The sequence below is a fragment of the Mustela lutreola genome, chromosome 4 (genome assembly GCF_030435805.1).
Source record: "Mustela lutreola isolate mMusLut2 chromosome 4, mMusLut2.pri, whole genome shotgun sequence".
Classification (NCBI taxonomy): domain Eukaryota; kingdom Metazoa; phylum Chordata; class Mammalia; order Carnivora; family Mustelidae; genus Mustela; species Mustela lutreola.
The window spans coordinates 79,383,280-79,398,808 of NC_081293.1; the positions used below are offsets into that span (position 1 = coordinate 79,383,280).

A 15,529-nucleotide genomic window follows, 5' to 3' on the forward strand; every position below is an offset into this window, starting at 1 on the left:
CTGGAGGTCATGTAATAACCAATGACCAAAAAACAAAAAACAAAACAAAACAAACAAACAAAAAAACCCATCCAGATCGAAGTTATTCGCGTGTGGCATCAGGCAACGGCAGACCCTGCCTTAAGACGAGGAGACTGCTTAAATAGATGGGCAGGCATCTCAGCCCAGGCCTGTGCTGGAAAAGCTGGTTCCGGCTTCGGGCGCGATTAGGAAGCCAGCAAAGTGCCCCGAGAGTGCAGCCGGGGTTTAGGGCTGATGATCATTTCGCAGCCAGGCCGCACGCGGACACCCGCTTGGCGAGCCTGGGCGCCAGGCTAGGAGGCCGCCCAGCGCGGGCGCTGGCGACGCTCGGAGCCCCCCCACCCCGGGCTCCGCCCCGCGCCCGGCCTGGGCCCGCGCCTCGGGAGGGAGGGGGGCGGGGGCGGCGCGGAGAAGGGGCTTTGCTAATTGCCGAAGCAGGAAGTGAGCTCGCGGAGGACGCGGTGGAGAGTCTGGGAGGAGGTGGAGGGGCTGGCGGAGGAGGGGCGCGCAGCGCCGCGGTGCTGTGCTGCGGAGAAATCGGGACTGCAGGACCCTCCGGACTCGCCGCCTGTGCGCTCCCGCGGTCCAGCCCAGCCCCCGAGGCTCCGCCGTCCCGCTCCAGCGGCCGGCTGCCCCTCCCCGCCCCATGGCTTCTCCGGACGACCCTCTGCGCGCAGGTAAAGTGACACCGCGCCGCGCCCTCACCTGGAGCGGGAAGCGCGGGCCGCGAGCTCGCGGGGGTGTCGGGGCCCAGCCTCCCGCGACCTCGCGGGGGTGTCGGGGCCCAGCCTCCCGCGACCCCCGGGGCACTGGGACCACCCCGGACGCCGCGCCGCACCCGGGTCCGCACGGGGTCTGGCCTGGGACGTCGCCGCGCGAGGTGCCCCCCGCCAGCAGGCGCGCTAGCCCCCATCGTTTGGCACCCCCACGCGCGCGTGTCCAGGACCCCCCCTTCCCTCGTCCGGCGCCGTGGCCCAACGCTTTTGTTCTGGACTTGGGATCCCAGGTGGAAACTAGTCCCTCAGACCTCCCTGGCAGCAAGGAGCGCAGGGAGGGATTCTCGGTTTTTCCGCCTTGGCTCTTCCTCTCTCCCCACTAACATGCCTTCTCGCGTCCCTTTCCTCTCCTCATTTTCACTTTTATTAAATGGTTTTGTTCCGCATGTTGACCCGCAGAGCTATTTCATGAACGAATATACACGAAACCGAGTCGGAGCCCACCTGTAGAGGCCTTTCATTAGAATGGTCTCTGATTCTAGCCTCAGTTCAGAATACTGCGTGTACCTGAGGACGGAGTCCAGATGTTTCATCTCTGAATTGAATTTGAAACCCTCCTCAGACTTCAGCTTCCAGGATTTCTCCCGTCCTTGCTCTCCCACAGTCTTGGTGGGGATCCGCCATGAGTGTTGAACACAGGAATGAATGAATGATATATACCCCAGATCGCTGGGGCTTTTTCTTGTTTCGCTGAGGTTGGAAAGGCTTGGGAGAGACCCCCTGTACACAGATACAGAGCTGCATGCAATTGCTTAGATAAACGTGTTCCCCACTTAATTGCTTGGGCCTTGAACATTATGCCCTCAATCTGTGGCTTGAGCAGTTAGGAGGAGACAGTTTGGAGGTGAATCATAAGATGGCTGAATCCGCATGGTGGTGTGTGGGTTTGGGAGATTTTCCTGGAGATTCAAAAGAAAGATCTAAATTCTCCCATTGGGGAATGGTAAACATTTTATCGATGGGAGGTGAAAAATAAATTGTCTGGTTAACCTTTCCCTCCCCCTCAAAACCCATTATTTGAAAAGACAAAAGGGGAAGTGAAGGGAAAAATCCTCCCACTCCCATCCCCACTCACCCCCATAGCCACCTCCTCTTCTAAGAACCTAACAGACAAGGTGCCAAGAAGTGTTAGGTACCAGCAGTGGTCTCAGATCTTATTCAAGGATCATGGTGAAAGGCATTCAAAGAGATTGTGGGGGCACGGGGATCCAATGAAGGAGGCCAAGTTTAAGGTTTGCCTGGTTACTTAAAAATTAATGGCACCAGAAAAGATGAGCTTTGGGAACTATAGCTTAATGGATACAACGTGTAAAAACTTCAGTGAGTCATGGTGGGAAGAGGCCACCAGGGCAGCAAATACAGTCTTAGATGCTGTTATTAATAGCACTACAGGCTCTAGATTTCCTGTGGTGGTGTTCTTGGCCAGCCCAGCCCCGCCAAAGTGGATAATCACAACCTGGTACCAATGGTCTTGGAGATCCCAGCACGTGAGGCATGATGAGAGGGTAGAATGATAGGAGGTGTCCTTTGGAAGGACTGTCTCCTTCACTTTAAAAGGGAGAACCCAAATCTGTAGGTGAAATCTTTTTGGCTACAAAGAGGGCCGAGGCCTTCTAAGGTCGAGGTCTCCTCGTCACTTGCAAAGATGTCGAAGAACACATTCAGACATTTCAAAGATGTCCTCATGTCCATCCGTTCCCACTCTGGAATTCTATCAATAAGGTGAGAGTTCCTCTACTTTAAAAAAAAAAAAAAAAAAAAGATCTAAAATGACTTCCCTTTCTCATGTAATTTCTGTAACCTTTAGGACACGCCCACCTACCCCTTCCTGAGCTCTAATGAAGCCACAACCCTGCCAATTTGTGGAACTCCTTAAAGGCCATTTTCCCTTATATACCCCCGACCAAGTTCCCATGCTCCCTCACCTGATTTCCTGCACTCACCTCCCACCTGGTGTGTTCACACCTGCTCGTGCCTTTTACCAACCCCTTTGCCAAAAGGCAGCCATAGTGACCTTTCAAAGACCTATCAGTTCCTGGCATTTGTCTCCATAGAAATCTGCACTGATTTTCTAACAAATTCTCAGTCCTCCAAAGGCATCCATAATCCTCCCATCCGTCTCTTCCTACCCCACCAACCGACTGATGCCTCTTCTGCCCCGTCTCTCTGCCCTTCAACCACGCTGCCTCCCTCTTCCTGTGGAGACCCCTCATGGCGCCTGCCTCCAAGCACAGGTGATTCCCATTGATGGGAAGACCCTCTTTCTCTCCCCCCGTCTCCCCACTCCAGTTACTCCCACTTATTCGTGAGCTCGCAAGCCCCATGGTACACACTCTCCATGCAGCCTGCTCTCTCTTTTCTAGCACTGGCCTCCGTTTCTAGCTGTGGTTGTGTCACGGATGTCCCTCCCCAGCCTGCCTCCAAGCTCTCCGTCCATTTAGCTCCAACACCTGACACAGTGCCTGGCACGTAGTAAGCCCTGGCTAGCTTCTAAGAGCCTCACTGAGTAACTGAAAGTATTTTTTAAAATATCCCCACGTAGGCTTCAAACTGTAGGCAGAAAAAGCTTTGCCTGGATTGACATTTTAGAGACGTATTCGTCAAGTTAGATGTGTTCACTGACTTTACCTTGTAAAATTTTTTTTAAAAGACCTCTGTATTGGATCGCATCTAACGAAGGCACATGTATACTGTTAGACCACGTTATGAGCTTAATGAAAGGAGACCAGATTTTTCGCTAAGAAAATGTATAAGTTTGTTGAGGTCACGTGGGAGGAAAATTGTCCCTTCCTTGGAGCATTGCTATCTTACTCTATCATGGCCACTAAAAAAATCTGACACGGGGGGAGTCAGAATTGTCTGTCGGAGATGAGTTAGATCCGGCTCACATTCATACAGATGTGAAAGCCAGGAACGAAGAAAGAGGCTTTGAAAGCCTGGGTTGAGGAGGCGGTGTGGTTCACTGCGATGAGCTAAGTGCCCAGGGCCACCGGCAGACATGCGGGCCTGTGTCCTTCCTTTCTTCTGGGGTCCCTCTTGCACCATGTGGTGAGGCTAGCAGCTGGGAGCAGCTCAGGACAGGACCCGGTGGCATCTTACCTCTCCCACCCTCCTGTGGGCTCCAGTGGGCTCCAGTGGGTCCCAGGTGACAGCCTGCCTTCCTTGCACAGCCCAGTAGCACTAGGAGCAGAAACTGGGACCAAAGAGTGAGCACCCTGCTTGACAAGCCGGACCAGCCACCTCTTCTTCAGATGCAGGGGGAGCCCTGGCGTGCTGATTCCTCCCTTCTCCCTTTCCCCTTTCCTCTCTTCCTCCCTCTTCCCTTCCCCTCTCTCCTTCCCTGGTGGTGCCCTTTCCCAATGCCCACTTCATCCCTTTTCCTTTCTTACATGCCTGTCTTCTAGATTTTCTTCTCTTTCCTCCCAATTACTTCCCTTCGTCTGAATCTCCTCTTTGGTCCCTTTGTCCCCGCTCTCTGCTCCTCCTCCCCTTCCCTGGCCCCTGTTCAGCTCCATCCCGACTGCAGGCAGAGCTGGACTAACACGATCACTCGCTAGCTCAGCCACCCTCCAGAGAAGTCACTCTTCGGTGGCCACCTTCCTGACCCCCTGGTCCTTTCTCCACTTGTTCAGCTATTGCTCTGAAGTCTGAGGAGGACAGAGCGGGGCTGCCACAGAATCAGGCCAGAGGAGAAACCAAACCATGCATCCACACTGTCCCCCAGCACTGCTGCTCTGAGAGCTTTCAGAGTCCTCAACAGGGTTAGGATTTAGGGGCTTCTTCAGAACCAGGAGTGAAAACAGCCATAGGTCAAAAGAAAAGCTATGGCCCCCACACAAGAATAATAATCACAAATGAAAACTAAGTTAACTCTGAAGTCCCAAAGTCGAAGAATTGCCTTGAATCTGTCACTAGAAAGCACCCAAGGCCTCATTCTCTGGGCTCTGGGTGCCCTGGGAATGGCAGGAGGTTCTGACCCCCTTCCCTCTTCATTCTCTCCCAAAGAACGCCCTCTGAGGTGGTCTTTGAACTTCCTCAGAGAAACTGTCTCTAGGAACTGTAGGCCTTCGGCTGCTGGGACTAATGAGGGTGATGTCAGGACTGCGCAGCTGTTGGACAGCTTTACCAGGAGATTGTGGCTTCTGGATGCAGTCCTCTGGTCCCATGCTCTGGGTGAGATCTGGGTCTTCGAGTGCAGGAGGACAGATGAGATTTCAGATTTAGAGTTGATGCTGGAATGATTAGTTCTTTAGGGGGAATTGGGTGAAGGTATTTTGCACATGGGAAGGACACGAATTTGGGGGGCCAGAGAGTGGACTGTTAAGAGCTGACCTGCATTTCCCCCAGAAACCTTGCTGCTGTCCTTATCTCTGGTACCACAGAACGTGACCTTATTTGGAACTAGAGTCCTTACAGATGCAATCACATTACAATGAGGTCGTTAGTGTGGGCCCTAATCTCCTGTAACCGACCTCCTTATGTAAAGGGAAAATCTGGACAGAGAGATGCCCCTACTGTCAGTGGTGGGCAGTGCATGAACTCCTAGAACCCTGACAGTAGTGGAAAACAGACACAGGCTGAGCACTAGGTAAATGGGAGCTCTAGCGGAATTTCAGATGAAGATGCTGTGGACCTCGGCTTCCCATGTCATAGTGACGTTAGCCTGAAGATGCTCTTTTGACCCTGCGACCCCCGCTTTTCACCATTCACTGACTTTTAAAGCTGGAAGGACACATGGAGGCTATTTACCCCTGAATATTACAGATTAGGGACAGGAGCCCCAGAGAAACAAATGACTGCACAACCTGCCTAGCTGGATCTCAGCTGTGGTCTCCTGGAGTGAGGCTGGGTGCCCTCTCCAAGGGCCACTGCATGAGTTTACCCTGGGCCTTTCTCACGCATTTCGAGAACTGTCCAGAAGATGTGCATATAAGTTAAACATCATTCTTGCTGCCATCAGTGAGATCCTTGTTGGTTAGTTGCCAGCTAATTTGGGGTGGCCTGTGCCTTGCTTGGAGTCCCCAGTCCAGGAGAGACAGGTGGCTTTGGGAGGAAAGGACCTCCCAGGACAGCAGAGCTCCAGCTGAGAGCTAGAAGAAGGTCCCTGTGCAGCCCCAGCCTGAGCTCCCATGGTCCCCCTTTCTAGTTCGGCCCTTCCTGTGCCTCTCCTCCCATCTGATATCAGAGCCCTGCCTGCTGTTTCCTGGGACCTGTAAAAATAAACATTTTAATGCTTCCAAATGATTTGACTTCAGACTTAATAATATTATACCATGCAGCTCCAAGAGCTCTCAGAAATCCTTTAGCACAACTTCCTCCTTCCAGACCAGTATCAAATAACCAGGGTGAGCCCTCTTCCAAATGATCTCTTCGGTACACAGCCATCTGGGCCTCGAAAACAAAGGTGACTGAGTTCGAACCACGAGGATGAGCAGGGTCAGGCAGAGCATGTCAGGCACCACCTGGGTCTGGGTCGGTGAGCGAACTTGGCAATGATGCACCTGGAAGAACTTCCTCCAGGGTCTGATCCCCATCAGAGGCTCCAGCAAACATGATTGAAAGTCCTGAAGGTGCCTCCCTGACTGGTCACGAACCTGTTTCTTTTCCCAATTGCCCTTTGGCTTTGTGGCCATGACTCAGAAAATGAGAAGCCTAAATTCATTGTCCCCTTCCCATCAGAACTTCCATCTATTAGAGATTTCGAGATTTCTCCATTCGTCCTCACTCCTCTGGGCCACTTCGTTTAATCTCCCTAGTGACGAGACTGTCATAAAACAAACAGATGTTCCCTTCACACTTCACACACATTTTCCTCTGGGCATTTTCAACACCTGCCAGGCAGAGACCTGTGGAAAGCCCAGACACATTCTAGAAAGGAGACAGTGAGGGAGAACAAACGTAAATGAATATATCAATAAATCGTCTTGATGTGCTCGTTTGGATCCCCAAAGGCATTTCCTGGGCCTGGTGCCTCGTCCACAGTGTTTACTTAATTTAGCTTAAGTTGACTCTTGGCTGATTTAAGGCTTACACTTAGGGCTTTGTAGGTTGTGCACTGCACAAATCTAGAGGACTCCACTCAAACGGATTTGGTTCTTCATTAACGTAGTTTTCTGGAAGATGTCTGGTCAGGTGACTTGGAGTGTGAGCTCTTTTCTACTTTGAACAAATTCTTCAGATCTAGTGGTGGCCTCAACCAAGACTTATACCTTTTTCTGTTTTTCCTCATTTGGTTTCTTAAATGCAACAAGTGATAAATAAGAAGCAAAATTTTGGGAAGTGAAAAATCACTTTTTGTTTGATGATAATCCCAGGAGATTGCTGACTTTATTAATTTACCTAAACCACAGCCAGAAGCTTAATATTTTAAAATGATTTTTAAAAAATTACAGAGGAGTGGGATACATGGAGAAAAGAAGACATCTGGATCATGTCATTCCTGCTTAAAGTTATAATTAAATTATACCAAAGAGGGGTGCCTGGGTGGCTCGGTGGGTTAAAGCCTCTGCCTTCGGCTCAGGTCATGATCCCAGGGTCCTGGGATCCCTGCATTGGGTTCTCTGCTCAGCAGGGAATCTGCTTCCCTGTCTCTCTGCCTGCCTCTCTGCCTACTTGTGATCTCTGTCTGTCAAATAAATAAATAAATAAAATCTTTTAAAAAAATTATACCAAAGAGTCATGGGTACGTCTGCATATCCGTAGTTATGTAGAACTCCGAGTGTCTGTAGATCTCTACAAGTGAGCTGTCTTACGATGTGGGGTTTTGTTGTTGTTGTTGTTGTTTTTTAAGAAAAGTTTGTCTTAATCTCTTTCTTGGTGCTATCTGACCCCATTCCTTCCTGTTTTGTTTCCAGTGACTAAGGTAGCTTGCATCGATGGGAAGACAATTCTCAAAGGACACATCTGTGCTCTTACATTAAAATAATCTCCATTTTTTTGTTTTGTTTTGTTTTTTACAGATCAGATGGCAAAGGAGCCAGTGGAAGACACAGACCCTAGCACGTTGTCCTTTAACCCGGTAGGTTACAATCTTTACATCAGTAATGACAACTCATGTTATTTCTTTTTTCCCTTTGTTACGTTTTTATTGCTCAGTATTTACATGAAGATCAGAAACCCCAAAGTCAGGTTTTCCCAAGATAAACTTCTTTATCGTGGTGTTCTCTGTGATGTAATGAAGTTTGGGTTTCTCGGGGCTAAAAATGGTATTGGATTCTGTTCTTGTGATCTTCTTAGATTATATCAGGTCTTTGTATTCTTGTCTATTTTTAATACTTGTCAGTCCTCTGTTTAACTTCCCCTTCTTCAAAGTTCAAAATATTTAGTGTGAGATGGAAGGCAAAAGCAGGACTAGTATACAGTTACTGGGGGCCAGCAGGCACAGATGTTTGATTCACTTATGTTACTGCATTTATTCCCTGCAATAACCCTGTAAGGTAAGCACTGCCCATTTCACACATGAACAACTGAGACTCGGGGGTTGGGGTAAGTTGCCCACATTGGAAGCAGCCCAGATGGGATGCAGACCCAGTAGCTGGCTTCCGGTCCCTGCCCTGCCTTCCCAGAACCACGCTGTGGTGTGTCTGCTGCTTACGGCTTACCAAGGACTTCACATACTTCATCCCCCAAGTAATCAGTGAGATGGAAGGACAGTCACCCCATTGTACAGATGAAGCGATGAAAGTTCACAGATTCATAAAAAGTCACGCAGACGGGAGCTCTGCTCTCCTGTGTGGTACTGACTCTTGGTTATGACCAAATCCATGCCTCTGGCAACATTACATGTGTTATTGTGCATATAGGGGGTGACACACTCCTTTAAGAAAAAAAAAAAGAGTGTTTGGAGGAGAAGAACTGTGCAGCCCATGAAAGATCCTGATCAGTGTAGTTAGAATGATGTAAAAGACACACATCAATATCATTAGACAATATAATTTGATGAAATGTCCTGAAGTCTTTGGTGATTCATGAGTTACCTCAGTGTCTTGAGGGGTTTGTCCTTAAGCCTTGAGTCCCCGCTGTATAGTTCTTTGGGGGCAGCGTTGGAGACAAAGCTGGACACGCAGTGGAAATCAAGAGGAAAACATCCTCTGACAGAGCGTGGGCCAGCCCTGTGCTGTGGTCCTGAACGAGGGCCTTTGGCTGCTAGAAGGTGCCCTCAGTTTGTCCTTCCAGTCCCTGACCCAGTGCCCGACCCGCACTGCTCTTGGACTCCTGCTCTCTTCCCGCCTGGGGTCACAGCCATCTCCACCTCCATTCACTTCTCCGTCCCGGGGCACAGTGATTTCCCCAAACCTTCCCTAGGTCGGTTTGCTGGAGCTGCCACAACAGAAGACCACACAGTGGGTGACTAAGTGCTCCCCATGTCTGTAGGTTGGAAAGGGCAGGGCCCTTCTTGTCCCTCCAAAACTGTGGGGAAGAATCCTTTCTCATGTGTGGTGGTCAGCAACCCCTAGTGGTTCTCAGCTGCATCCCTCCAGTGTCCTTGCTTCCTTGCCCCGTGGCGGGATTCTCCCTGTGGGTGGCCATCTCTGTATCTCTTCTCTTGTAAGGAGAGCAGTCCTGTTGAATTGAGGCTCCCTTACCCCAGTGGGATCTCATCCTCACTGGTCCTCTATCTAAGTCTGTAGATGTCTAGCTACCCTATTTTCAAATGAGGTCCCAGGTAGAGGTACTCAGGGTTAGGACTTCAGCACATTTTAGCAGGGGAGATGCATGTCAGCCCAGAACATTCCAGGGGCTCCTGGGATGAAATCTGTGCGCCTCTTCTTGGCAGCTGAGGTCCTCCATGACCTCATCTCAGCAGCCCTCCCAATGAGCCAGTCGTGTGTAGGTCTTTGCTGCGCCTGAAACACCCCACACCTTCTCACTTTCTCACCTTCCAGGGATACTAACATTGTTCCATGCAGTGAGGAAAATCTCCCAGCTTCCTCAACTAAGGAACTCGTGTGCTTCCTCCCAGGCAACGCTCTCTTTGCTTCACCCTGGGGCCTTGGGAGGCTCCTTTCTCTACAGCCTAGCCCCTACTTTTTAATCACACTGTGCTGGAATTGTTTACTTGTGTGAGTTCCTGCAAGACTGTGTTGAATGTCTTCCCATATTCAGTGCCAGACACAAAGCAAAGGTGGATCCCCTGTCTCCCTCCAGTGTGCCTCTCTGCTTCTACACTTGTCACACTTCATACCACCTGGACTTGCTCCCCTGGGCCCACCACCTGTGACCACCATGCTCCTTCCTCTTGGTCACCCGAGTTCTTGGGCATTCTGCACACCAAGCTCAAATGTCAGTCTCTCCAGGAAACCTGCGTTTGCTCCAGCCTGTGGGTTCCCTCACACAGACTTCTGGTAGATGTTTATTTAACACTGAGTCAAAATGCGGGGCTGCAAAGATCATAGTTCCTTTTTCTTAAAAAAAAAAAAAAAAACTTACGAGCCTATCTGAGGAAATAGGCAAGTCCATACTTTAAAAACAGCCTGATAAGTGTTACCATACAGGTGTGTTTTCTGTGCTCCAGGGACCAGACTATCTAGAAGAATCTAGTCTCAGGGAGAATTTGACTTTAAGTTCTCCGTGACTGATGACTGATGGATTGATTTCTTCTGTGGAAGAGGATTTCAAGGCTTCTAGAGGTTCTGAAACTTCACTGTTCAGCTCCAAAGAAACTGCAAGGAAAGAGTTTTAAAACAAAATCCTTGGTTCCACATTTGTTTGTTTTTCTCTTCTGTCAGAGGAAGACATGTGTGAGACCTACAGGCAAGTTGGAAGGTGCAGCCTTTTTTTTTTTTTTTTTTTAAAGGCTGGAGGCATGGATCCAAAGGCCCAGATGGGGAATGGGAGCTGTGCAGGGGTTAGGGACAGGATAGGGAGACTGGGCACTTCCCACTCTGCTCATGGAAGTCATCGGAGAATGACCACATTGTTTAATCGGAAGTCAAAGTTTCCAGAATACCTGCATGGAGGTACCAGGAAAGAAATATGTGATTGCAAGAGCCTTTGATATTTTGAATTCCCTCCCATGGTACTGCCGCCAGCCAGTGCACTGAGCAACTGTGTACAATTGTGCGCAATGAGTAGATCTTTGTAGACCTTTGTGCGGTCGGTAGGCTGGTTGGCTTTTCAATCCTGTCCTACCCACTCCAGGACGCAGCCCTACATGAGTGAGATACAGCCTGGCCCACGGGCTTGTTGAGCCAAAGGAATGCCACAGAAATGGGGACAAGAAATGGGTCTATCCCCATAATTCATGATAACAAATGCTCCTCAATTTTAAACTACAGGAAATGGGTGGGGGGGAATAGCCCAGCAGAAAAGAGAGGAAGTGTGGTTTAGCGGTCAGAGCCGAAGCAGTTTGGAAGCCTTATTCTGTCTCATGTTCCAACATTAACTTCTTGTCAACCTTGATTTCATTTTTATAGACCCAGGATAAAAACGAACAATGGGTCAGGCCTGTTGATAAATCCATGGCTAGAAACTTGCAAGGCTTTAAACTAAAATTATGACTTTGCCCAAACAAAGATTTCTTTTCACTTTACTCTTATAACTGAACTATGGGGTTTAAAAATAACTCTCTTCTTTTGTTGGTTTCCACAGTCAGACAAATATCCCATTCAAGATACGGGACTCCCTAAAGGTATGTACACTTAATATAACTACTTGAACTTGTGATTATTTTAATGTCTTGAACAAAGCACTAGTGAAAGTCATCTCTCATTCCTTAAAGTTGTTAAACAGAAACATACTGACAGTTTAGCTTTTGACTTGTTGACTCTCTAGGGCATGGCTTTTCTTATTAAAATCTACAAATTATTTCATTACAAATTATACATTAAATCCCTGTGGCGTTTTTATGATGCATAAAATGAAGAGAGCCAGCGCTCTGTGTTGCAAATGACAGAAACCTAACCCAAGCTCATTTTAAAAAGGGACGGGACATACTGGCTTAGGCTCTTTGGATACTGCAAGGTGCAAATTTGAAGGATGCTCTCAGGCTCAGTCTCTGTGTGTCTCTCATCTCATCTCTCTGTCTTCATCTGTGTTGGCTTCATTTTGGGGCAGGCTTTCCCTTCTTGGCCGGAAGCATGGTCACCAACACCTCCGGCTGTACACGGTGCCCATCGAGATGGCAGAGCAAGGGTGTGCCTTTCCCCTAGTGCCCAATTTCTAGGGATGGCTGTCATATGGGGAGTTTGGGTCACATGGCCATCCGTGACTCCGTTGTTGCCCTTAGGAGGATGGAGGACGTGGGTCAGGTTTGCACCTTGAGGTTGGGTGGGGAAGGGCATGGAGTTATTCTACCCAAACCACAGGAAAGAGGCCTCTGTTACTAGACAGAGGGGCAAAGGATGCTTGTCAGGCCCCAAAGCAAAACAGAACAAAAACAAATCCAAAAAACCTATCTTTTGTAATTTGCAGACCAATGGTTTATCCATGGTGTAGACATGGCCAGGCTCAGCCTCTCGTGATTTCTTCTGTGGGGCAATCTGTTGTGGGGTCATCTGGTTGCCCTCTTGAGTCTTTACCTTGTACTCTGCTGACAGGCCTGAGAGAAGGGGTGGACGGGGTGAGGGACAATCTGATCTGAGTAGCTTCAGAGATGGCAGGGGCCCCCAGCTTCCTGAAAAGGTGGGACTTCCCAGCACCTGCCGCTGTGGGTTTTCCTGGCAGTCCTTGTGACCGGGTAGCCGTAGGGTCACCCAACTGGAGGGTGAGGAGGGAGCTCCTTGCCAGGGTCCACTTGGGGTTAGGTCCAGGGTTCTGCGAAGGTTCCCCTCCCTCCAGTCCTTACTGGCCAGACTCTTCTCCTTACACCCAGAAATTAAACCTCCGGCGTTCATTCCTTTTGTTGTCTGTGCATGTCCCGGGAGTGGCAGAATCCAAATCCCGGCTGTATTCGGGGAGGCTTGTGGTAAGCTCCCCTTCCCCTAGTGGTGAGTGATTTTCTAAGTGTTCCGATCCTCCAGTCCATGATTCGATTCTCCAGTTCAGCCAGAAGGTAGAAGACACAAACCAGGCGACCAGGGATGTGGGAGGCAGTCTCAGGTGGTATGGCTTTGACTTCAGTGTGCAGTGAAGAATTATTGAGGGCGTGGGGGGAGCTGTTGAAAATCTAGATTCTGGGCTCAGTGGCTTTGAAATCACCATGTGGCAGGTGTGGGGCCAGGCCCAGGAACTTGTAAATGCATACCTGAGTGGCTGGGAGGCAGACCTCACTTTAACCTAAGAAGCTCAAGGATTTGGTATGTCCACCAGAGAGGCAGATAGACAAGAGAACCAATCTGTAGCCAGACCACTAGCTGGACTCTAAGCGCCATTAGAATGGTGGCTGCACCTCTCAGGGTCTCAGGGCAGGAAGGACAGTGTTCTCCTCTCCTCCCAGGATGCTAAGGAGAATCCAATGAAATGAGTCCAGGATGGTACTGACACAGGCGAGCCAGATGGTGGAGGGAAATCGGGAGAAGGAAATGTGCAAACTCAGGCTTGAGGATGCTTTCCCAGTGCCATAGCAAGAACGGTACTGCTTGAGACAACCGCTGAGCTGCAGTGACTCTGAAAATGCAATGTCACGGTTTGATCTGTCTAAAAGATCTTTTTTAACACCCTTCAAAGTGATTTCCTGTTTTGGAGGGGGGAAAAAAAGAAGACTGGGTTTTTCCTGGAATTTGAGACTCACAAAACCTTAATTAAACTGGTGAAGATTTTACAAGTAACATGACAGTGAAAACCATGTTTATGGGAAATGTGGCTAGATCTTCTATCCTGATTCACGGAGAACTGTCTAACTAAGCATGTGACTTCTTTTTTTTTTAAGATTTTAGTTATTTATTTGACAGAAAGAGAGATCACAAGTAGGCAGAGAGGCAGGCAGAGAGAAGGGGAAGCAGGCTCCCTGCTGAGCAGAGAGACTGACTCGGGGCTCGATTCCAGGACCCCGAGACCGTGACCTGAGCTGAAGGCAGAGGCCCAACCCACTGAGCCACCCAGGCGCCCCAAGCACATGACCTCTTATCTCTAAAGAAATACATCGCCTTATACATAATGTCTGGAAGTTTATAAACTTACTCTAAGGGCGCCTGGGTAGGTCAGATGGTTAAACGTCTGACTCTTGGTTTCAGCTCTGGTCATGATCTCAGGGTCATGGGGTCGAGCCCCTGTGTCAGGCTCTGCTCAGCACGATGTCTCTTTGAGATTCTCTCTCCCTCTGCCCTGCCTGCCACTCACTCACACACACACACATGCATGCTCCCTCTCTCTCAATAAATAAATAAATGAATCAAATCTTTTTTAAAAACTTCAACATTTGCATTCAATAATATCTATGACTTGGGATGCCTGGGTAGCTCATTCAGCTAATTATTTGCCTTTGGCTCAGGTTATGATCCCAGGGTCCTGGGATCAAGCCCTGCATCGGGCTCCCTGCTCAGTGGGGAATCTGCTTCTCTCTCTGCCTCTGCTGCTCCTCCTGCTTGCGTGCTGTCTCTGTCTCTGTCAAATAAATAAATAAAATCTTTTAATAATAATAATAATATCATCTATGACCTGATATTTGCTAGTATTTTTAAAAACCTACCAACGGGACCAATATCACCATTAAACATTTATGGTAATTTCTTTTATAAACATATAATGTATTATTAGCCCCTGGGGTATAGGTGTGTGAATCACCAGTTTTACACACTTCACAGCACTCACCATAGCACATACCCTCCCCAATGTCCATATTATGGTAATTTTTTATCATAAATGTTTTTAGGTGAAGAACCCATATGAATCAGTGCAGAAACAAAGTATAGGTTCAAAAGCAAATATAATCTAATTAAGTCCAAACTTGGACTCTAACGTTTAAGTGAATTTTAGGGGGTCCTGCCTTCTTTAACAGAGGATTTACCTGTAATTAGCTTCAGTAGTTTCCATATGGTTAAAAAGTCTTCAAAATTTATTTTTTTAAGCAGACTAACCGTGTTTCACAAAATATGACGCTTCTAGTATATTCCTGCTGTCTCCATGGGCAGTATAAAACCATTCTTCACACGGTCCTGAATAGAGGGGCTCTGAATTAGCTGCTTTCACCATAAATCAACAGTGAAGTCTAATGCAGCTCCAATGACCAGCCTGTTTTTGAGATGAAACATGCTGCTAAACTTGTTTTCTTATCAAGAACAAATGGGTAGCTTCCGCCTGCCCTGATTTTATAGATTTCAGGGGTTCATTCTGTCAGGCCTCTTTTCTGAGAGCTATTCTGGGAGAGTCTGCTGGCACTAAACTCAGTACTAATGTAAGAGTGAGGTTCATTTTATTAAGGTTTTTTCTTTGAGTATTGTTGACACATAATGTTACATTAATTTCAGGTGTAGGGCATAGTGCAAAACAGCATGGAGCATCCTTAAAAAAATTAAAAATAGGGGCATTTGGGTGGCTCAGTGGATTAAGCCTCTGCCTTTGGCTCAGGTCATGATCTCAGGGTCCTGGGATCGAGCCCAGCATCGGGCTCTCTGCTCAGCCAGGAGCCTGCTTCCCCCTCAGTCTCTGCCTGCCTCTCTGCCTATTTGTGATCTCTTTCTCTGTCATATAAATAAATAAAATCTTTTTTAAAAAATTAAAAATAGAATTACCATATGCTCCAGTAATTCCACTACTGGGTATTTACCCAAATAAAACAAAAATGCTTATTCAAAAAAATATATGCACTCTTATGTTTATAGCACCATTATTTGCAACAGCCAAGCTTTGGAAGC

At 48.3% G+C, this 15,529-nt stretch overlaps 1 protein-coding gene across 1 annotated transcript in view; it reads left to right on the forward strand.

Annotated features, from left to right (window-relative positions):
* Window positions 1-351: 351 nt before the first annotated feature.
* Window positions 352-15,529, forward strand: part of EDARADD (EDAR associated via death domain) — a 58,785-nt gene continuing 43,607 nt past the window's right edge. The window contains exons 1-3 of the mRNA XM_059170312.1: window positions 352-698; window positions 7,757-7,815; window positions 11,388-11,427. Coding sequence (XP_059026295.1) covers window positions 668-698; window positions 7,757-7,815; window positions 11,388-11,427 — 130 coding nt within the window. The 5' untranslated portion in view covers window positions 352-667. The remainder of the gene's footprint in view (window positions 699-7,756; window positions 7,816-11,387; window positions 11,428-15,529) is intronic.